This window comes from Antechinus flavipes, chromosome 3 (assembly GCF_016432865.1).
Source record: "Antechinus flavipes isolate AdamAnt ecotype Samford, QLD, Australia chromosome 3, AdamAnt_v2, whole genome shotgun sequence".
Lineage (NCBI taxonomy): Eukaryota > Metazoa > Chordata > Mammalia > Dasyuromorphia > Dasyuridae > Antechinus > Antechinus flavipes.
Window position 1 is genome coordinate 304,139,045 of NC_067400.1, and position 25,538 is coordinate 304,164,582.

Genomic DNA, 25,538 nt, shown 5'->3' on the forward strand with positions numbered 1-25,538 from the left:
TGCTACTGTGCACTTTAATTCAATGATATTTGTCAACAACAAGTTGTTGAATTTCAAGCTATCATTATCAGTACAAATATCCAGGGATAATGACTTACACAGTTTGCCTAAAATACAATGTTCATTTCCGTATATCATCTCTAGGCTACCAGAGCAGTGGAATAGGATGCAAAATACCAGATAGAGGAGTCTTAGAAAAATATTTTTGGACATGTTAAACATTTACAGCACGTAAACGCAAGAGGAAGAAGATTTGGGTATGAAATAGAAAGTAAACAATTTCTTAGTTTGTTCTTTTTTTTTTTTGCAGCAACTGTAACCCAACCGGTCCGCAGAGAAGAGAAAGAAAGGGGCAGCGAGGGAGGAGCCAAGTAATCGAAGTGAGAGACAGCCCGAGAGAAAGCCAGCCAATCATAACTCCCTTTAGCATGGACCAATAGCAACCTTACTTGCCTGGCAAATCTGCCTTGCAGTGAGGCAGACAGAAAATGGGGCTGGGCATAGTAGGGGAGGGGCTGCTGGGGAATTGGTTTGCTGTCTATGACACTCCTGGATGCCTTTCAGGAAGCTGCAGCACGGGGGAATTCTTCACTGAGAAGCTGTGGGAATGATTTGCGGGTAGGGAGAGCAGATGTAGCGACTGTCTAGTGGCACATTCACAAGTATTCAGCAGGCGGCGGATGGTGCCCGCACTCCGGGTTATGCAGATTATGCATAGACTGCCTTTGCACCTGTCCTGTGAGCGCCTCTGGGTGAAGGTGCTCCTTGGGCATTTATTTGCTCAGGCCTACCTTCCCCTGCTTGTGAGGGCATGTAAGAAGTTTAATCGAGCCGGAGCTGAGGAGATTAAGTGTCTGGAGCATCTGGGCTAGAATAGAAAGGGCAGGGGATTTCGGGGCCAGAATACTGGTAGCCACAGATTCCCACCGCAGTAGTTCTAGCCGGAAGATTTTTGGAAGGCTGGGATGACAAAGAAGAGTGACCCTGAAATAACTACAGAGCTTGGGGCGATGCTCACTGATTGACTGGGGAGTGAGGACAGATGGTTTGCTGATGACAGGAATGCTAGCACTTAGGAAAGCAAGGAAGAAACTCAGGATGGGGACCATATGCTCCCCCAACTCAGGAGGGACAAAGACCGAAGAAGTCTGCAATGCCGACTGGATGGGCTCGCTCCCCCCTCGCCTCAGCACATTCCCCCTTTCCAATCTGGCTATCCCAGGTATTCTTCCGATTTCCTTTTTATTCCTAGGATGTATTTGTACCTTCACAGTCTTTGGGATTTTGGCAAAAAAACAAAAACAAGAATGTAATTTAATTGCCTGAATTCTTATTTTTTTTAAGCCCAAACTTAACTCCAAGAGTACTTCTCTTGGAGAGGGATTTGTAATTGCATTGCAAAGAGGGCAGATATATGTGTATCTGTCTGTGTATCTGTGTGTTTGTGAGGAGAGAATTTTGCTTTCTGTCAGTTTGATACTATAATTTTATGATCCAGTTATCCATATTGTGCTGTTGGAGGTGATAGCTGGAAGTGGGGAGGAGGGTATATTTACTTGTTTTTTTTTTTTTTTTTTGTTTTTTTTTTTTAAGAAACTAGGTAGCTGGTGAACATCTCACATGAAAACTCCCAAATCCTGTTAAGTCTAGTATTAAGAAATGTTTCCTTTTTAATTACCTTATTTCTTTGACTAGCAAACAATAAATAACTCAGCATTAAAGAACAGATGCAGTCAGAACTGATATAGAGCACCGTTTTACTTGTTGAAAAAGACAGAAATAGAGAGTGTAAGCACTCATCACAAGCAGACACAAGCAGACATCAGGTGTGATGAGCTAGTGATATTTCAGACACTGTCTAACTTGGAACTCTGGGCAGTCTTGAACTGGCCTTTGAGATTTTTGTTCTACCTATTTTCACTTTGCTAAGGGACATTATACTTTGACTTCAGTCTCATGGAGAGTGCTAATAAAAGGGGCCTTGCAAATTTTTAAATCTCCAAATCAGTGAGAGTATTGATTCTAAAATTAAGCTATTTGGGATTGCAAGAACTTCTGCAAAATAGAACTGGGCAAAATCTCATGATGTTTCGCACTGATCATTGTTTCTAAGTTTGAGGACAAAGTCCTCACCATTCTTTTATTTTATTTGAAAAAAATATAAATGACTACTGTAGGCTATCCTCCTGCCAACACTCACTCTCCCTCCACACACAAGCCATCATGCAAATGTCCAACTACTCGCAGAGTAGTCTGCCCTCTGTGCCAACTTGGCAGAGGATCCTTAATCAACCTTGAATTTAAATATCTTCCTTTGCTATTTGAGGATGAGTACAGCTGCTTTCATCTTCACATCTTCTGTCCCTAGTCACACAACTTACTTAACAATGAGACTATACCCTCTCCTGTTCTTGGATGAAAAGAGTAATATTAAATTCCTTGGTTTGGAAATTTTTTTACAGTTGTATGTGCTTATAATTTATAAGCTATTGGCTTTGGGTATTTGAAAAATGCCAGGCATTTTTCAAATACCCAAAGCCAATAGCTTATAAATTACAAGCACAACATTTTAAATGTTGGAATGAAGATAATGGGGAACTTTTGTGAATTTATGAAAAACCTACATTTATTCCTTGCCATAACACTTCCTAGCTATGAAATCATGGACTTTACCTTTCTAAGCCTCAGATTTCTCATCCTCTAATGGCCCAATAATAGAATCTCACTCACAGAATTCCATGCTAAAACTCTGGATTTAGAATTAGAAAGACTTGGGTTCAAATACTTCTGTAAACATTTAATAACTATGTGACTATGCAAGTCTTTTTCAGCCTCAGTTTCCTCATCTGCAAAATTGGGCTAATAATAGCATCAATCTCAGAGGATTTGATGTAGGGATCAAATGAAATCATATATTTAAAGCACTGTATTAATCTTAAAGTGTTATATAGAAATAGTAGTTCTTATTATAATGTATTGGCAATGCTTTCTACACCTTAAAATGTTTTATGTCAGTGCATTTGTTATTATATTTAATTACAATTTTCAGAGTCAACACAAGATTATCTCTGTCACATCCGTCATTAGTCATTACCCCAGAAAACTTTATTATAGTAGAGTTGCTACATGGTTTGGCATGTCAAGCATATGATTGTCATTTAGAATGGAATCTTAGGCAAGGCCCACATGGTTCCACCATTCAGGGTATGTAAACAGGTTGTTGGTTCTCCCTGTCTTATATTTTGGTTTGACTTGAGATCAGCACCATAACTGTTGGTATAAACCTACAGCTCAGTAACCAAAACAGTGTGGTCAAGGCTACATTAGAGAGCATTTGCTATGAATCTCTTGCAATAATTTCATTTTTGCCCTTTACTAGGATAAGGGAGGAAGAATGAATTGCTGCCACTGGTAATTCTGTCTAATGCCCTTGGCATCATGGGAATTTGCTCATCTTGTTTTCTGGCAACAAGGAAATCCTGTTAAGAAGTCAAGTGAGGGATACCCCCACTTCTAAGATCTTGTCCATCACAGAATCTGTATGGTCATAAATTAAGATACTGTCCTGCAAGATTACTTTTCTAAAGATGAACCAATAAAAGGGATTCAACTTTGCTAGTTCAATCAACTTTGTCATAAGGCAAAGGGGTTCTCTGGAAGAGCATCTTATTTCCTTTTTACTTCTCTAAAGTACCTTTAAAATACAGTTTCCCCTAGAAACTAGGCAGTAATGACCCTGTTCTATTGATTCTTTCTGAAATTCCAGCCTAGTGGCTAATTCTTGAAAAGAGAAGAATTCCAGATAACGCAGAGTAAAGGAATCTTAAAAGAGTTAATGTTATCTCGGGGAGGTGACATGGAGGCAATAAGAAATATCTCTACATGAAACTTTCTTTCATAAAGTATATTTTCTGAGTGAGTTAGATTTTTTTGTGGGGGAAGGAAGAGGAGGAAAAGGGGAAGGGGAGGGAGAGAGGAAGAAAAGTAGGGGAATGGATAAAAAGGAGAAAAGAAAAGGGTGAGAAATAGAGAGAGAGAGAGAGGAGAGAGAAGAAGAATGAGAGAGAGAAAGAAAGAGAAAGGGAGAGGGAGGGAAAGAGAGAAAAGGAGAGATAGACAGATACTGACAGATAGGAACAGACACAGACAGACAGAGAAGGAAAGGGAAGAAAGGAGAGAGGGGGAAGGGAAGAAGAATGGTAGAGAGATAATGACAAGGAAACAGAAAGACAGAGACAGAAACAAAAACAGAGAAACATATCATTTTTCCTCTGGGGAAAATGTACCTCCATTTAGTGTTGAAGCAAAGTTGGTCTGTAATTTTAAACTCAGTGATTGGATCTCGTGTTTTTCCATGCTAATCTGTCATTCAGAATTGGACTGACAACTGCAGAGAAGGATCAGATCTGTTAGAATGAAGGAAGCCAGGGAGGAGAGTTCAAGGGGTTCGACAGTAACAGGTTGAGATGGACTATATCTAGGTTGAGGCTTGGAGGCACCTGCTATATCTGCTTAACATCATGATGTGTGTGAACACATGTGCATGTATTCTCTTAACATAGCTTTGTCATATTCTGTCACTTCTACAACTGTCGAGAACACCTGTTAAAGACTAGTGTCACTATAAGGCATAAGAAATGTTTAACCAAAAGCATCTCTTTGATATTATATAACACAGAATCACAATGCAATGTCTTAAGCCTATAAGAAACAGAGGTAACAAAGATTAGATTGATAAAAATACTTTTAAAACTTCTAGACATTATTTTAGGCAACAATAGGAAAAAAATCAATATCTTCTGTTGTCCTATTGGTTTATGAAAAGTTTTTTTTTTTTCCTTGTAACATACACAGATTTTTATCCGCCCCTTCAATGGTGAATTCTTTTTTTTTTTTTAAATAGTGTGTGTTCCTTATTGTTTCCTTTTTTGTTGATTTGATAAACTGTGCCTTTTTCTTTCACTAGAAGATAAAATCTGGGGTACAGTAGGCCAAAAATATTGGACTAAATCAAATTAGATCATTGTGGTTTTGATCCTATTCTGCCTTTAAATAGTTAAATAGTATATTGTGTATATGAATTTCACTTTACCCTGAGTCTGTCAATAATTTGATGTAAAAATATTATTAATTATGGTGTATTATTGTTCAATCATTTTTTTTTTTCAGTTCTTGTGACCCCATTCAGTGTTTTCTGGGCAGATACTAAAACAGTTTGCCATTTCTTTCTCCAATGGTGTGCAAGATACTGATGCAAAAAAGCAAAACCTAGTCCCTGCCCACAAAGAACTTACATTCTAATATTCTAATGGTGAGATATAAAATATACACATAAGTGAATGCAAGATAATTGAAGGAGAGGAAGAATACCAGCAGTTAGTAAAAGTTGGAAAGACTTCTCATAGGAGGTGACATCTTAGCTGAGTCTCTAAGGAAGCAGTATTCTAAATAAAGAGGAAATGCATGTCAGGAATGGGAAGTGAAGCTGTGCAAAAGTAAAAAGAAGAACATGTATTCTGAGCTCAGGGAACATCAAGAAAGGCCAATTTGGCCAAACTACAGCATTCACAAAGAGACAGTATGGCATAGGAAGTAGATTAATCTTCTGAGATTAGAATGAATTGGATTCTAATTCCTACAGGAGTAGAACAAATTATTTACAATCTCTGATCCTATATTTTTTCCTCTGCAAATTTGAAAGATGATAGCATCTACTTTCCAGGGTTTATGAAGAGAGTCAAAAAATGGGTGCAGTGAAGTGGCACAGTGAATAGAATCCTGGCCCTAGAGTTAGAAAGACCTGAGTTCAGATCTGGATCAGAAATTTTTTAGCTGTATGAACCTGGGCAAATCACTTAACCCCAATTACCTCCAAAAAATGTAGAAAATGTTTTGAAAACCCTAAAGCATGAAATTTATGTGATGATGATGATGATGATGATGATGATGTCATGACAAAAGAGAGCAATATGAAATTTGTTTAAAGAGATGAGCTTGAGACAAATTATGAAGGGTTCTAAATACCAAATCAGGGAGTTCCTACTTAATTCTAGAGGCAATAGGTAGGGGTACACTGACAAATTTTAAACAAAAGAGCAGCATTTATGGAAGATTGTTTTGTCAGCTATTTGGACTATGGATTAGTAGGAGGCTAACACAATATCCCAGATAAAAGAAGTCAAAGATCTAATAAGGAGAGAAATTATTATTTTATAACTATATTAATAGCCAATTGTTAAATTGGTATCCAGGCTTTTCTCCTTTGTCTCTTCATTGATGTTCAGCTCTTATAATATGTTATCAATTAAGATTACCCCTAACCTCAGGAACATGCTCTTCCATCTTACACTAAACCCCACCCAACTAGGTGACTTTACTTCTATTCAGAGTCAAAACAGAATCCAGTCTAGGTGAGTTCTTACCTACAAGAAAAGAAGCCCAATCCTTGTATCTCCTGCGTTAGAATTTAGGATGACCTATTTCCTGATAGAGAAAAACAACTACAGTGGTCTAGATAGAGATGGAATCCCATATCCAGATGGATAGAGGTGGCTGAGTCTCATGATCAAGTTCTCCACGAGGATCTGACTTCCTGTCTCCTTTTAGAACAATGGATTTTCATGAGCCAGAATGAGCTGACTCTAGCATACATTTGAATCGAATAATTCTCTTTCTATAAGCAATTTCTTAATTTTCTCTTACATATAAGAAGTTGTGTAAGAGAAAGTACTGTGCAATGGAACTAGCAATCAGGATTAATATTTTGTTGTCCAAGAAATTCCCTTTCAAGAATTATTTAAAGCTTTCAGGTTCTCCATGTCCTTTGTCTTTGCTTGCTGAGAAAGACATTAACCATCAATTTATTGATTATTAACCAACCTGCTTAGTAAATTGATTTTTAATTGCCCAGAAATTCTGAATCTTGGATTTTTCATTCATCACAATGAATAGTAGATAAAACAGAAGACATACAAGAGATATTATAAAAGTGAGATGCTAGTGATAATATGGCAGTAAAAACAACATAGTAGAGAAAGTATGTAGAGTAAGTAAGATACTTTGTGACTCACAGAAAGATCTATTGATTTAAAATGAGAGAAGTCAGATTCAGATCCTAGTTCTGCTATTTTTTTTTTTTATCTGTGTGATCTCAGGCAAACCACTGGCCTTTCTGAATCTAATTCTACATATCTTTAAAATGAAGGGATTTGACTTGATGGTCGGGTCTCTGGAATCTCTTCCTTCTCTAAATCTAGGTTGTCATAATTGTATGTGATGTGGAAAGAATAGTCAAGAGTTAAGGATGACTCCCAGGTTGGCAATAAACTTGAATTCATCTAGTGTTGCTACTAGATCTAACATTCTTTATATATATCTGCATTTTAAAATTTTTATCCCAGAATCATAATGTAGTAAGGGCAAAGACAGAAGGGTAAATAAGATCAGAAATGTACTGGTAAATAGTTAACAATCAGCTTTTGGTTGAGTGTATATTGGTGGTGGTGATTGGGTTATCATGTATATTTGATGCAATTTTAAATTTAATATGAATTATTAACATTATCCCAATATTTTGTTAATTCTAGACAATCAACAAAACAATAAAGTAAACCCTGATTAATAATTTTTATTGATTTCTAATGTGTAAATGGTCAAACTAAAAATTTGACAGTGGGTTCTCATGAGCCTATGTGAACTGACTCTAGCATATCCTTGAATAGGACCATTCTGTTTCTATATTTCTTAATTTTTTCTTGCAAATAGTAAGTTTTGTAAGAGAAAATACAATGCAATGAGAAGTAGTACTGCATTTGTAATCTGAGGCTTTAATACTGACTTTGCAGTCTGCATCACTTGGATGACCATGGGAAAGTAATTTAATATCTTTGTATCTGATTTCTCACTTATAGACTAAATGCTGTATAATAATTATAATAATAACTACCACTTATATAGTGTCTTAAGGTTTTCAAAGAACTCTACAACTATTACTAAATTTGATCCTTGCAAAAATTCTGGAAGATAGGTGCTATTATTATTCTCATTTTATAAGTGAGGAAACGAAGGCAGGCAGTGACTGGCCCAGGATGATAACTGTCTGAGGCAGTATTTGAATTCAAGTATTCTTGCTTCCAAGTCTAATGTTCTATCTATTGTACCAACAAGCAGCCAAATCTAAACCTTCTTCTCTATTTTTCTAATTGTAACCAGAAACCAGAGATGCAAATCATATTCCTATATGAACTGTGGTCTTTAAGGTCCCCTATGTAATTCACTTACTCTATCTACAATCAATTTGCCTACAATCATAAACTCTACTATAAAAAGAGCTGTGTTGTTATTCAGTCGTGTTGGACTCTTCATGACCCCATTTGGAGTTTTCTTAAGAAGAATACTGAAATGGCTTGTCTTTTTCTTCTCTAGTTCATTTTATAGATGAGAAAATGGAAGCAAACAGGGATTAAGTGACTTAACTAGTATCACACAGCTAGGAAGTGTCTGAAGCTAGATTTTAACATAAGAAAATGAGTCTTCTTGATTCCAGGCACTACTCACTATCCATGTTACCATCTTGTTGCCCAAAGAGAGGAATACTCAATAAATATATTGTTTCTTTCTTCTCTCTTCACTCACTGCATACAATTGCAAGTTTTAGTCAAGCCAAAGAATGTTATTAATGCTTTATTTATTCAATACAGTGTTTCCATCACTTTGTTAGATTTATTCTATTACTCATTGTACAAATGAGGACACTGAGTCACAAAGTATCACATTATCAAAATAAACTGCTGTTTACTAAAGACACATACAAGACAGAAATAGACTTCTTAGGAGAAACTAGGACTGCTAGTACCACTTTCTTTTTGGCACTAATCCCTTTTCAAATTTGGATCCTTCTTTCACTCCTCAAATTTGAACTTCTCATCTTCCCTGTCAGGTCTCTATCTTATCCAGCTCTCATTTCATATTACTCTTACAGGTCTTCTTAGTAACCTAACCCATGCCATTGCAGAATTTCCTTTTCCTGTAATTTCCTCTCTTCCATGCCTTTCCACAAAGCCTTTTCATTCTCGTAATATTTTTTTTTTCTTTTGGCAGGAGATCAATCCATTCTGTTCCTTCCTCTTATCTTTCTTGTTCTTTAGCTTTCTTTATGAAACACTAATTAGAGAATTAACAACAACAATAAAAACAACAGCTTATACTGACATAGCCCTTTATCGTTTTCAAAAGTCTTTTCAGATATATTATTTCATTTGATCCTTGCAACTTCATGTTGCAGATAACAAAATAGAGGCTCAAAAGAAAATGTTATTTATTTAAATTCACAAAATAAATAAGTGACAGCAATAAAATCAGAATCAAGCTTCTCTGACACCTAGTCTGATATTCTTCCCACAATTACATCCTCCTTCTTCCCTCTGGACTTATACCTTCACTGCTAACTTGTATGGTACAGACACAAAATAAAAATGGGGTGAGAAGGAGTAGAGTTATATGAGAATAGATACTTGACTGAATCTTCCTTAGAGATAGAGCTGGATGGGACTTTAGAAATTATATCGCTAGTGAGATCTAGAATAACTTATTTGCCCAGGCTCACATAGCCAGTTATCAACTGAAGCAGGATTCAAATTCAGGTCTCACAAATTGCAAGTCCAGAGTTCTATACATAGAGCCAATTCTTAGAGGTTCAACTTGGGCCACCTGAGGTAGAAAATATTGGTTCTAGTTTGATTCAATTCTGAACCATTGTGTAGGCCTTGGAATAAATGACCACAATAATAATTCCATAAATCTCCCTTTAAAAAGAACTGGATTACTAAGTAATATTAGAAACTGATAAAACATCATAACTGTCATTGACTTAGTCATTGGATACCAAAATTGGGATTTGACATAGAAATATCTAGGGAGGGCCCTAAAATCATAGGAACTGGAAGGGACCTCAAAAATGACAAAGTGGTTTTCCTAAAACACATGTTGGACTATGTTGTGCCATATTCAGCAAATTCCAGTGATTCTATATATCACCTCCAGGAGCATATATAAAATCTTTTCATCACTCAAAGACCTTCATAATCCACCCCCCCCCATACTTTTCCAGTCTTCTTACATCTTATTACTTCCCACAAACCCACATATATAGTGATCCTGGTCTTCTTTCTGTTTCACAAATAAAATCTCTCTCTCAGCTCCAGACATTTTCTATTTTTTTTCTTTCCACTTAATAGTATTTTATTTTTTCCAATTACATGCAAAGATAGCTTTCAATATTTATTTTAATAAAATTTTGAGTCCCAAATTAATTTTTCTCCCTCCTTTCTCTTCTCCCTCCTCAATACTTCAAGCAATCTGTTATAGGTTATACATGTGTAATTATGTTAAGCATAATTTCCATATTGGTCACATTATGAAAGTATAATCTAAACAAAAGGAAATACCACAGAAAAAAAGTAAAACTGGCATGTTTCGATCTGTATTCAGACTCCACTGCTCTTTCTCTGGATACGGTCAGGATTTTCTATCATGAGTCTTTTGGAATTGTCTTGGAATATGCTGAAAAGAGCTAAATCTATCATAGTTGATCATCATAAAATATTGCTGTCACTGCATACAATTTTCTCATGATTCTGCTAGTTTCACTCAGCAATTCTTCATGTAAATCTTTCCAAATTTTTTAAAATCCACCTGTTCATACCTTCTTAAAGAACATTAGCATTGCATTATATTCACACATCATAATTTGTTTAGTCATTCCCCAGTTGGTGGGTGTCTTCAATTCCTAATTCTTTGCCACCACAAAAGAACTGCTATAAATATTTTTGTACGTGTAGGTCCTTTCCCCTTTTTTATTATCTCTTTGAGATACAGGTATAATAATGGTATTTCTGGATTAAAGGATATTCACAGTTTTATAGTCCCGTGGGAATAGTTCCAAATTGTTCTACCGAATGGTTGGATCAGTTTGTAATTCTACCAACAATGCATTAGTGTTCTAATTTTCTGACATCTTCTTCAACATTTATCATTTTCCTTTTCTCTCATATATTAGCCAACCTAAATAGGTGTGAAGTGGTACCTCAAAGTTGTTTTAATGTGTATTTCTCTAGTCAATAGTGATTTAGAGCAGGTTTTTTTTTTTCCTATGATTATAGCTAACTTTAACTTCTTCATCTAAAAACTTCCTGTTCATATCCTTTGACCATTTATCAATTGGGCAATCACTTGTATTCTTATGAATTTGCCTTGGTGTTTTGAGAAAATAGAACATTATTCAAAACACTTGTAAAAAATGCTTTCCAGTTTTCTGCATTGTTTTTGTTTGTACAAAAGCTATTTAAATTAATGTGATCAAAATTATACTTTTTTCATTTCATTATTTTCTCTATTTCATAAATTCTTAACCAGTATCAAATAATTTTGGTGATTGCCACTTTATAATATTGTTTCAGATCTGGTATGGCTAGGCTACCTTCCTTTGTATTTTTTTCATTACTTCCCTTGATATTCTTGACCTTTTGTTCTTACAGATGAATTTTGTCGTTATGTTTTTTTAGTTTTATCAAAGAAATTTTTGGTTGTTTGATTGGTATGGTATTGAATAAGTAAATTAATTTAGGCAGACTTGTGATTTTTGTTATATTAAATCACCCTACCCATGAGCAATTGTTATTTTTCCAGTTGTTTAGATCTGATTTTATTTGGGTGAAAAAGTTTTGTAATTGTATTTATATAGTTCCTGGGTTTGCAGGTAGAGTCCCAAAAATGTTTTATATTGTCTACATTATTTTAAATAGTATTTGTCTTTCTATCTCTTGCTTCTGGACTTCATTGGTAATATATAGAAATGCTGGTGATTTATATGGGTTTATCTATATCTCTCAACTTTGCTAAGTTTGTTAATTGTTTCAATTAGTTCTTTAGTTGATTCTCTAGGATTCTCTAAGTGTGCCACTGTATCATCTGAAAAGAGTGAGTTTTGTTTCCTCATTATCTACTTTAATTACTTTAATTTTCTCTTTCTTTATTTACTGATAAAGATAAGATTTCCAGTACAACATTGGATAGCAGTGGTGATAATGGACATCCTTGTTTCACCCTTGATCTTACTGGCATATCCTGATTTTATCTAGCATACCCTTGTTACATATAATGCTTGCTGATGGTTTTAGCAGATATTTTCCTGGATGTCTCCCATGTCTGGAATACTCTTCCTCTTCATCTCCACCTCTTGATTTCCCTGGATTCCTTCAAGTCCCAACCAAAATCCTACTTTCTACAAGAAGTCTTTCTTAGTCCTTTTGAATTCTAGTTCCTTTCCTCCATTGACTGTTGCCTGTTTATCTTAGTTATTTACATGTGACCTCCTCATTAGATTGAGAGCTCCTGGTAACACTATTGTTTCTCCTTCATTTGTATCTCTATTATTCAGGAGAAGTAAGTATGGTTCTCTAAGTCTAAATACAACTTTCCTTCTTCAATACTATGCCACCTCCTTCAAGGTCAATAGAGTGGGTGTATAGTTCCTCAACACATTAGCTAAATTATCAAAGGAATTACAAGCTTAAATGGTTTCAGAGAAAAATAAGCAGAGAAGCTTTTAGCTGCCTTGCTAGAGAAAGGAGATAAGAAATATGTTAAAAAAAAAATTCATACCTCAGTATATGCCATGAGAAGAAAAAAGGAAAAGACTGAAGACTTGACATGAATCCAAAGGTTAGTTAGACTTTATCTGAGTTTATACAATGTCTGACAGTCTTACCACTGATTCATAAGAAAAGAGTATTTTAAAAGTTTATTTTATGTTTAATTTTTCAAATAAAACAAGTGTTTCCATAACAGTACAATAAAAAGATGACTGTACATGAAATCACAAATATACAGCAAAATTATTGTGCAAATTTCTTTTTCTTCCCCCCCCTTTTTTTTTCTCCAGCCTGAGCTGAATGATCTTAGAAAAACATTCAATGACTTATAAAAGAGTATTTTTAAAGTTTTTGGTTTGGGTTTTTGTTACTGTTAGATATTAATTCCATGTCTAAGTATGAAGACAAATATTTATGTGAACCTTCTTAAGTAAACATATCCAGTCCTGTTAGGGCTTAATTTGATCTGAAAAAATGCTGTTTCTCTATCAAGCTGCCAAGTATGAAACACTGTGAGGGGAAAATAATATCAAAATTCTGACTAGTTGGGGAGGAACAAAGGGTAGGTTTGGCAACTTATATAAGATAAAAAGTTTCAAAAATGAAAAAATTTTAAATTGTATTCCAAAATTCTTTGAAGTTGATGATTAAACTTAATAAAAACCATATCTTATAAAGCTTTAGTTGACATTTCTATCTGGCCAGCATAGAGCAATGAATTTTAGTACAAAAATAATTGTGAAAGAGCTCATGAATTTGGTAACTGTCTCTACATAGGAATGAGTTGTTTTGTATGAAATCCTTTTCCTGTATAGTAAAACTCAGACCATCGAAATTATTTCACTTGAAAGGATGTCAATAAAAAAAATCATTACAGTCAGCTTTTTTTCAAAAAACTATGAGTTTTTGGTGCAAATTATAATGTTAATGAGAGAAAAAAAAAGAATTGTCAACTATTGATGAGTGCAAGAAAATAGGCATCAAACCACTAATTATCAGAGGAATGCTGATAGACTCAGCAAATTGACATAGTAATAGCCCTTGTTGGTGGGATAGAGGGTAGATGAATTTGTCCTACCTGAATGGGACTGATTAGATGAAGTATTTCTCAGTATTGAGTCACATGATCTCTGTTCCCAGAACTTTGGACCTTGGAGAGGTCATTTACTCTCTAGAGGAATGAACTTTGAACCTGAGATACAGGATGTTGCAGGAAGTGACATGACTTGTGAGAGGCAGCCAGCATTAGTGATCATTGGTCAAGTATGGTTACATCCTGTTAGTCTATCCAATGAAAAGGCTCGAATCTTTTGCTTTTAAACCCTGGACAAGCCAAAAGTATGTCAGGTTCCAGGAGCACTTGGTGGAGTTGGGATGACTCCCGGGTATGTGTCTGGGCCTCTCCCTACAGGAATTAAATAAATGATTTCTCTTTGTACCTGATGATGTCTCTGATTAGTTCATTGAATTGGGAAGGGGGTCTTGCACCTGACCAGTCCCACACATACCATTATGGAAAATAAATTGAATGGAGAATGTTATATCCTGAAATGAATCTAACATAAAAATAACATTAGCCCTTTTTAAAAAAAAAATGTACATTTATATATTGAAATAGAAATGAGATTTTTCAAATGATTCTAATTAGAATTTTTTCATAATTGTTTGTGAAAATAAGTTTATGTTTGCACATATTCATTTACACACTGAAGGATTGTCATTGATAGGAATTTTTAAATGGTAGTATGTCTTAAATTTCATGTTGTTGTTATTTTTTCCTGTGGTAGGTGTTGGAATGCATTCACTCTGGCCTGCAAAAAATTGCAGGATATTAGCATTCCATGTGAACGAGATACATAATAATTGTGCCTTATATTCTAGGGTACTTTAGGGCTTACAAAACATTTTATATACTATTTTACTTGACTTTCACAACAATTCAATGAGATAGGTGATAAAAAATCCCATTTTACAGATAAGGAAATAAGTGGAGAGAGTCCATATAGCTAATGAGTCTGATTTAGGATTCAAATTTATATCTTCCTCACTTTAGGTCCAATGTTGTACAATATCCAATCCACTTATGTCATATTTCATCCAACCTGTAAAACAACTTCAAAAGAAACATTTTTATTCTGATCCAGATCACATAGAAGAATGCTATCATATTTTTCAGTCTTTCTCTTTGTGCTGTGAGACCTCATTAAATTCCTGCTTTTGATGCTCACTAGCTGTGTGACTGCAGAAAGGTCATTATGCCTATCTAGGTCTTACTTTTCTGTAAATTGTTCATAATATTGCTGTAGTATTTCTCAGGGTTCTTATGATTGAGTTAAATTATATATATACTTCATGTAATTCATTTTTAGAACATTTTAAAGATTCATAAAACTCTTCATAACACATGTAAAATTAAATTTTAGTTCTTTAAGAATAAGAATCCTATTCTTAAGACTTCATTCTAAGTCTAATGTCTAACATAGTCTCTGGAGTTTCTGTGAAGCAAGCAATTTGAGTACTATTGTCTCCATTTTACAAAAGAGGAACTGAGTCTCTAAGAGGTTAATTTACATAGTGAATACATGTAGTGGGATTTGAACTTAGGTCTCAACTCCAAATCTGTCTCCCAAGCCACTGTACTACATTGCCTACTCCATGTTTACAAAACACTTTATTAAATGTTTCATGTATTGACACATTATTTCAAGAACAGTTTTTGTAATTATTTTTATTACTTTCTCTTGCTTGAGTGACCATATTTGTAATTTGTATTGTCTTGAAAATTACATATTAAGATAAGGCTAGGGAATCCTCCAGCTGCCTGAATGAATGTAACATTTGAGCAACCATAAGTCAAGGATGTCTTGAGGTCCTAGTATGACAGGTATAGTAACTTTCACTGACTAATGATGCAAATTCTACATTAAGGAGAGAACCATTCCTGTCATCTCCTGGCAAACTGAGTAGAATTTTACATGGCCCAGTGTCCATTATTGAAGACTTTAAGCAGTGTACTAGCACAAAATCATCATTCCTTCTCTCATCTCTATGCCTCTGCCTAGAAATGTGCCCTCTTAAAATCCTTAACTTCCTTTAAGATTCCACCCTGATGCCATATTTGTTGAATTAAACCAATTTATTTTTCACCATGCTAGACTATCCCCAATCAAAGCACCATAGTCATGTGATCTGGGGATATCTCAGCACCCATTTAGAAGAAGCAGATTTCATTTTAGAGTGGAAGAGGTTGATGAAATAATGTTTTAATTCTCTCTTATTGATTCCCATTTCTCTGGCATGAAGGAAACTCTCCCTGCTGGGAATTGAACAGTTTACCTTCTTATAAGTATTTAGTCCAATCATGTCTAAATGATGAGGAAACAAATGAGAAGGGGGGCACAAAGAGGAGAAGGGCATTTTTTATTTAGATTTTATCAATTTAAGAAACTTACAGAGAAAATCTCCTCAACCACCAATGTACAATAGTATTTCCCATGCAACTTTAATCTCAGAGAGTATTGATAAGTGACTTGCCTAGTCACATAACAAGGATGTGTCAGAGACAGTTTTTGAATCCAAGTTTTCCTCCTTTTACAACCAGTATTCTATCCACTGTTATCTGCTGTTCAATTGTGTCCAACTCTGTAACCTCATTTGGGATTTTCTTGGCAACAGCACTGAAGTGACTTACCAATTTTTTTCTGCAGTTCATTTTATAGATGAGAAAACTGAAACAAACAGGGTTAAGTGACTTGTCCAGAGTCACACATCTAACTAGTAAGTGTCTGAGGTCAGATTTGAACTCAGTTCTTCCTGACTCCAAGCCATAGTTCTATCCATTGCACAACCTAGTTGCCCATCCACTACATCATACTCTCTCAATTATTTAGCCAATATCTTTGCTTGCTTCCTCAAGTTAAAATAAGAGCTAGAGCTTGTTGGTATTCCTTTGGAGATCCCTGTTTACTCCAGGACTAAATGTTTCAGAAAATAGACCAAGAACCTCACTACTAGGGAATGTTGTTAGATAATAAAAATGCAGAGCCGCTAACCCCAACTGAGTACAACCTGTAGTCTGAGTGGGTTTGGCCTAGTAGCCTAGAGAATGGGCTAGAGAAAAGTCATTGACCCCTGGTATAGACCAGGTGTGCCTCAGGCTGCTCTGGAAATTCATCTTTGAAGTTGGAATGAAAGGAGATGTTCACAGACAATCTAACATTTAACAAAAGGAGGTTGATTTAGCCTTAAAAAGGAAAAGATATTCAACTAGGATATAGTATTTATTCATTTGGGTGTAGCTTCTCTCCTGTGTTTGTCCATGCTGGTCAGAAGTCTGAGAAAAAAAATTGCTCACTCTGTCTAATATAAACTTTTGAACTTAGATCACCAGGAAATTCTGTTAATGTTAATGTTAATGGCCTGAGCCTTCCTTCATCCCTTGTGCTGATTAAGTCTCAATGACAGTTTCAACTTTCTTTTAAAGGAAAAAAAGAACTAGCTTAGCCTTAGGCTTGAGTTCAAATTCTACCTCAGACAGTAACTGGCTGTTTGACTCTAGATAAGTGATTTACCTGCCATTTATCTCAATTGCTTCATCTGAAAAATAGATTAATATGAACTAGTATTGTTGTGAAGATATAATAAGATGATATTTATAAAGCATTTTCAAACTGTAAAGGAATATATAAATGATAGCTATAGAATATTGCTACTACCACAACCCTAAATGATGGGGAAGAGTTTCATTATGCAAGATATAGGGGATATTCCTTTTTCAGTGGCAGAAAGGGAATCCTATATAGCTCCAAGTGGGATCCCATTGTGAGGATCATTGCGAAGGAATAGGAGCGATGATAAATATTGAAATGGAATAGGTTAGTGAGTGAAGGGGTTCTTTGGTAAGTAGTTTTGCTGCATCAGCAAATGGTTGCAGGAGGCCATAAGGTCCTACAATATTTGGCCCTTTTCAGAATTGTATGTAACCTAACACTTTGCATTCAATAAGTGTTACAAAGACTACTGCTAGGAGAATGGGGATAATATAGAATAGAAGGTTTAGTGTGAACATTTGTTAAGAAGAGGGTTTGAACCTCTGATAATAAAGGCTTACACTTTATGCAATTACTATTGCATAAAATCTCAAGATTTTCCAAAACTCCCCAGAAAGTTAATAGGACATTTGACTAGCAAAATTACCCTGTTCATCAATGAAGTAATGAACATCTTTTAGGTAAAAGTACTAATTTGACACTTGCCTTAGCAAAGCCTCACACTTAAGATTGAGAAAACTGAATTGTGAAAGCCTCAAGAAAATTCAACTAGAGATAAAGGAAGAATCCTCTAAACACTTGAGAATTAGGAAACTGAGAATGTTATGTAGAATAAAGCCAGATCACAGAATATTTAGGCTGCCTGGCTAGTTGAGGCCCTCATACAAGGCTGGCCTCTTAGACCACAGAATATACTGATTAAGATAGAGAATAAAATAAGGACTTAATAACAATAATAAGTCACATTTATAACAGCATTTTAAGTTTTGCAGAAAGCTTTACATATGTTGTTTTATTTGATACCTCCAACAACCTTGTAAACTAGATGTTAAGATTATGCTCATCTTACAAATGAGGAAACCAAGTCTGAAAGATATTCACTGATTTTTCTCAAGGTCACACAAAGAGTAAATGTTTGAGTCAGTTTCAAATTCTGATCTACCTGGATCATCACTTTATCCACAATGCTACCTTGCTACCTACTGGGCTAGAATCAGCAAAGCACATGTTCCAAGGCTCCTGGATGGTACCAAATCATCCAGGTCAATCTTTTGGCATTTTCCTGAGCATCAGACAGAGATCTGATGTTCTGTGAGTTATTCTCTTTCCCATTCTAGCATCTGGAAGAAACCTAGAATTGAAAATGACATAATTGTCACCCTAAGTCTAAATGCTATGACCTATTTTTAACCCAGCAAAGGCTAAGGGGGAAGAACAGGCTATAGTTACCATAATGTTGGGAGCAGGTAGGAATAAGTGACCATCAAATATAGCTGTATAATCCAGAGAAGGAAGCATTTATATTGGACTCAGTTCAAACTCTTCCTCTGATATGACCTCTGTGACATTGGGCTTCCCTAAGCCTTATCTCCTCTTCTGTAAAATGAAGAGATTTGGCAAGATGGCCTCTGTTACCCCTTCCCATTCTTCATCTATCTTCCTATGGTATCTGGGGGAAATAGTTGTCATGATGGTAGCTGAGTCTCAGCATCCAAGTGTACTCCTCCTTCAATGATTCTGATAGATGGGCGTGGGCAGACAAAGGAATAAAACTAAGTATAATGGAAGGATCTTCCAAGGATTATCTATGTCTCATATATTATTGGTAAGTAAGCATAAAAATAGCTTCAATCCATAGGGGAGTCTGACTGGCCTTTCTATAATCACTGCCTTTTCTATTATACCATCATTAAAAGATAATAAATGCCTTATACCTCCTGTGGAGAATTGTTTTAGGCCTTGTTTTACTGGCAACAAAAACCTACATAGTCAATTATGCAGTATTAATCAGGAGTTCTTAACCGAGGGTCTAGAAACTTATATTTTAAAATATGTTAATAATTGAATTTCAATTTTTAAAAATTTTAATCTTATGGATGTTATTTTATACACTGAAAAAGTTTATTCTGAGGACTTTGTAGGCTTCACCAGGGATCCATAAAACAAAATTTTAAAAAGGCTAAGAATCCCTATCAAGGAAATAGGAACAATGACATAGTTTTGAAGGCCTAAAAGCAAACTCAGAATGCCCAGGACATGTGTCAGAAACATATTTCCAGGCTACCTCTATCTACCAATCATCTGGTGGAATATAGTAGGCCTATAGGAATGTAAAGGATCTCGCTAATATAGACCACATAGGTCCATAGGCCTTGCTTGTCACAAATTGCCTGCCTTAAAGATTCAGCATGCTCCTATTCATAAGTCCCCACCCTTCCAATTTTTGGAATTGCTTCTTTCTTGTGGTTGCCTCCAACATCTGGCACAGATAAGCCCTCATAGCTTTAGGCAAATGGTGTTTGATGCAATTTACTATCATATTGCCAGGGCCATCATAAGTTGCAATTCTGTACCCTGGCTAAATCATATGGAGCATGACTGCAGGAGCCTGCTTTTGTTTTAGAGAGAACATTCAATAATTCTAAAATGTTTGCCTATGAGTGAGATAATGAGATCATATTTGTAATGAGCTTAGTGCAATGGTTGGCATGTAATAGGCATTTAATAAATGTTTGTTACCTTCCACTTATTGAAACACTCTATCATGTGTTGCTCAGAACTGAACAAAGCTGACTATTTCAAAACTGTTTTGCTGGCTTATACTAAAATGCTGCTGTTTCTCCCATGCTGTCTCTTAAACAAGAGCAAGTTCTTATAACATGTCAGTCAGAGTATAGGATTATAATCCATGAAGTCCATGGTTGGGTAAAAGATAATTAGCAAATCTATGCCTCAAAAGTGGAATGAGTTGTTAAGAAAACACCATCTAACATCACTGCCACCAAAGGGAGGAGAAAGTGAGTTTCCTTAATTGGATAATTTTTCAGGCTCTAGATCACTGACTGTTCAGCTTGCCTGGCTCACTATCAGGCCTAGTTGTTGAAACTATTGTCAATCTATATCCAAACTCTCATATCCAATGTAATCAATCCAATCATAACCTACTTACTTCTATGTGATGTAATCTTGAGAGGTTGCTATTCTAAATTTCACTGAGGTATGCACAGAATGCTTTGCCTCTTTCTTCCCCTCCACCCAATTTAGAGCTCATCAGATCTCTTCAAAGAAACATCCTCTATCTGCAACCCTTAGAATTGACAGAATATTGGAATGAAGGTTGGGACATGGGCGGAATGAATGCTTCACAAGCATTAATTCTAAACTAAAAAAAAAAAAAAAAAAAAGATTAAAGAATGCCCTTGTTCTCCTTTGAAAATTATAACAGCTTAATATAATGACTCTAAAACTTTAGCTATATCAGAATTACTGATTCCAGGAACACAAAAATTTTTCCTTATGATGTCAGCCAAAGATTTTTTTAATGGAGTCTCATGTGGTACCCTGTTCCTCTGTGGATCTTCAGCAAACGTCTAAAGCAAATTCCCACCGGTGTTATACATTCCCAATGGGACAAACCGAAACTCTCTTGCCAAATTATGTATGCAAATATTTTAAAAAATTTAATTATAGCTTTCCTCAATCCAAATTTAGTTTATTATTGACACAGATGCTTTTCATACACACCCATCCATTTATTAAACTGGGTAAAAATAATCCCTCCTCTGCAGGCCTGGTTTGAGATTTTAATTAGTCATCATCTGCAAAAAGACATGAATTTTTTTCAGAACAGTAAAAGTACAATCACTTAAGGTATTTCACAAATGCTACCATTAGTACTTCTGACCTCTGAGACAGAAAGGTTTATGATAATGGCTCAGACCAGACTTGAGGATGGCCTTCCAACTGAATATAAGGCCAAGTCTGGTTACATATTGAAAATCCATTCCTCAAATCTCTAATACCCTTCAAAGCTAGTAGCTTTGAAATAAACATAGCCAGATGGAAATATAAAATAAAATTCAATATAAATACCATCTAAAATAATAATAGTAGATTATTAGATGGAAAAAATTACACAAATTATTAGCTAAAATTACATAAATAATAACATAAAATAATAATAGTAATATTCTCATGAGAAACCACCATGGTATTGTATAAATATCAGTGGTCAGGCATGTAGAAGACCTAATTCTTCAACTTAATGGTTGTGTGAACCTACTTGACTTCCCAAGACTTAGCTTGTCCTTCTGTAACATGGTGATAATAGTACTATCACTATTTGCCCCACAAGATGATATGAAAAAAAAGTACACTATAAATTAAATGAAGTGCAAATGTGAGCTCAAGTGCCTGAGATCTGAGCTAATTTGTCAGGGATATATTTCTTGTGGCATTAAGAATGGATTTGTTGATGGTGTGGTCATTAGTATAGACTAAGTATGTGGAGCTACCTCTGGATTGGGGGCTTATAAAATGTAAGTAAATATTTTTTCCAGTGTAGATGTCTTTTATTTCCTCAAGTCTCTGAGGCAGGACCAAAGTAGCAGGGATAGAAAGTTAAATGATGGAGATGAAGGAGTGATGAGACTAAGCACAGATTAAATTCAAGAGACAACTCTGAATTATCCTCAAGTCTTACTGTCCCTAAGTCAAGTACAAGGCCACTAGAGTTTAGGAAATTATAGGGGAAAATGTTTTCCCACAATTGAAAGATCTCTGACTCCACATTGCACTCTTTCCACAAGCTCCTGTGAATGGAATTCCAAAAGAAAATAGAGAAAGTAGCATTCAACAGAGATCTTTGGGAACAGTAACTTTTCTCACCTCTTACTACATCCTTCTTAACTACTAAATTTTGACAATGCCAGTAGAAAAAAGCAAAGGGAATAATTTAATCCTTTATTTTTATGGGGAAGTGAAAAAGTTCATTGATTCTAGACTCAGAAGTTGTGGATTCAAATCTTAGTTTTGCTACTTACTGTTTGATGTTAAGCAATTCATTTCCCCATTTTGGACCTCAGTTTTTCATCTATAAAATGATTAGAATAGATAGTTTCATAGGTCCTTTCTAGATCTAAATCTATAATCCTGCCACTGTAACCTTGATTTGTTGAATTTTAAAGGTCAATTTCTTCATCTGTAAAATGAGAGTTGTATTAAATGGTAGAACTGACAAATCAGAACCAGGGTTACAGTTTTGTTGACTGTCTAGACTTAAGATAGTTATGAAAAATGTTAATAATTCGTGTATTATATATGTATTTTTCCCCAAGAAATCTGGTTGTTAAACACTTAACCAGCACAACATTGATTACATTCTAACTTTACCTGTACAGTCCAAAATCTAAGAAATTATAGAAAAATATCCACAGACCTCTACTGTAAGAAAAGCTTGTAATATATCAGTGTTTTAGATTCATCTAGAAAATGTCAAATAGTACAAAAATTAGATATCCAAAGAAGACTTTAAATCATCGCCCATCACCAGATATGAAAATATCTCATATTCACAGTTTCAAAATGTTTTACCTAATAGAATATTTCTCAGATTGCTTTTTATCCAACCTACAAAAATTTTCACACAATTCCTACAACACACTATTTGAATAGTGTAATATATTTATACTCAATGTAATATAATGTATTCAGTACATCTGAGTAGTGTTTTTCATGTGTAATGAAGCATGAATGTGTTCATTAGATAGCAAGGCTTTTTAGTGCCTCACTCGTAGTGAATATGGCCAAGAAACAGAAGAACTTAGGAACACTCTGCAAAACAAACCCTCTCTTTGCCTCCTTTTTTTATTCCCACAGCTAAGTGGCACAGTGAATAAAACACCAAGTCAGGAGAAAGGAAAACCTGATTTCAAATCAGGCCTCAACATTAAAGCTGTGTGACCCTGAGCAAGTCACTTAATCCTTTTTACCTCAGTTTCCTCATCTGTAAAAATGAGCTGGGAAAGGAAATGGCAAAACTACTCTAATATCTTTGTCAAGACAACTTCAAATGAGCTCATGAAGAGTTGAACTGAAATGACTGGAAAACAACAACTAGGTTTATAATACTAAGCTTATGTAGGGATGTTGAGGATAGAAGAATTAATGGAGATTCAATTAGAATACTCTTTCTTCTTTACCTCTTCCATTTATGATCTAGGATGAGCTTAAAACTCAGTGGCTAAACAGGCAATGAGAAGGTGATTCTGTGACATGCAGGTGAATTGGATTTAAATGAGGCAGGACTGTGCAAAGTCACCTGACTCACTTTCCCCTCCAGAGACATCTGGGTCCAGTCCCTAACAAGTTAGCTCCAGGAGATGGCCCCCAATTGATCACTGAGTGACTCTATTATGTTCAACCCAGAATAACTCACTCACTTCCCCACAAAATCTCATAGCCAAATGTAATGCACTTTTACTGAATAAAAAAAGAATGAATTAGAACAAAAAAAAAGGGGGGGGGTAAAGTGAACAGAACACTCAAGGGTAGTGACAGGGAGCAGTTTATCATCAGTGGAAACTAGAAGTGACTGCAAACAGCAGGAAGATTAAAAATTAAGCATTTTTTCCTATCAAAAGAGAGAAAGGGAAAATAGGCATGTTTTTGTTTTTGTTTTCTGGTAGATTAACCATTCATATGAAAGACATTAAGGCCTAGTAGAGTGCTAACTTTGGAGTAATGAAGACTTGAATATAGGTTATGCCTTTGATACATTTCTACCAAAATGCCAAAGGTTGGCCTTGATCTCTCTTGTGTCTATGAGAAGATATGATTCTTTTGATCATCATAAAAGAACTTTGAAACAGTATATATATACTGTATATATATATATATATATACACATATATATATATATACATACACATATATATATATATATATATATACATACACACACACATCCTCCAAAGCATTGCAGGGATGCTTTGTTGCATTGTGAATAATTAAGAATGTAAGATGTAATTGATTAAAAATGAACCTGACAACATCAAATTAAGAAGCATTAATTAGAAAGGATGTAATCATGTTTACAATCCTGTCATTTACATATGATTCTCACCTGTATAGACAGTATATAGTAGTCTGAAGGCAATTTTTCATTTACACTTTTCAAATTAGCATTTTATCACAGGTACTGTTTCAATTTTTTCACTTCCTGTTTTTCTTATCTTAATTTTCTTATACATTCATCTTCACCGAAAGAGACTGGGCATATAAGAAGTGTTGTGTATTTATTTATTTATCAGAGAGGCAGTATGTGCACAGAGCTGGGGTAGAAGTAATGGCTGAGAAAAGATAGGATGCTCATTGGATAAGGGCCAAGCGTTTTTTGGATTTTTTTTTTTTAACTTAGAGTTCTCTGAGAAACTGAAAGGTAATTTTAAGTGCCTTTGAGAAATAGAAATTAGTACAGTAACAGAGGATAATTAGATTATCCTCAGTTACAACACTTGTAATGAATTTTTGACAGAAGTCCAGTTTCGATTAATTCCAAGACATTTCCAAGCAGCCAGTCTTGTGGATTTCTGTGCATGAACTGGTCAGCCCAGGAAAATATTTTATTTTCAATCTATCTATTCATTTATCTATTTATCTAGTCTATCTACACACACACACACACACACACACACACACACACACACACATATAAAACACATATATAGATATATATTACAAATGATATATAACATGCTCTGTTATATATTTTAATCAATGGTTTGCCCCAAACCTGATGACATTTTAGTAATAAAGCTAATGAAGCTGAACATCTGAAATATGATGCCACAGCTTCTGCATGTCCTTTAAATTTCTAATCAAAAGGGTATATCTTTCACATAGCAAGCATTTAATACAATTGCTGGATTGAAATATGATCAGGAACACTGTCTATGCAAATTTTCATGAAACTTTTGCCTATATTTTATCTTAAGTCTGTCCTTGCTTTGGAACTAGCTTGATTTTTATAATCTTGGGATACTGTGTAATGAAGATTTTTTCATTACTGTATTTTTTTTTAAAATTATGCTTTTTGCATAAAAAGAAATACGTCTCTCCCTGGTTACCAATGTATTCAGTCCTTCTTTGTAAACAACCAGTATTCTAATGTTTCTGTCAAAATATTTTATGAACTTCAGAAATTTTTATAATGCCCATGAGGGAATTATATAGTAAGAATGATTATTCACAATTCACAAGAGGAAAAACTAGGAAACTAAGAGAGAAACTGAGAGTGACTAGAGTTAGACCATAGTAGTGCAATTACCTTTTAGAGATA

General features: G+C 35.0%; 1 protein-coding gene across 1 annotated transcript in view; it reads left to right on the forward strand.

Moving 5' to 3' along the window:
• Positions 1-222: 222 nt before the first annotated feature.
• PLCXD2 (phosphatidylinositol specific phospholipase C X domain containing 2) overlaps positions 223-25,538 on the forward strand; it is an 82,400-nt gene continuing 57,084 nt past the window's right edge. Inside the window, exon 1 of the mRNA XM_051985266.1 lies at positions 223-1,222. Coding sequence (XP_051841226.1) covers positions 1,054-1,222 — 169 coding nt within the window. The 5' untranslated portion in view covers positions 223-1,053. The remainder of the gene's footprint in view (positions 1,223-25,538) is intronic.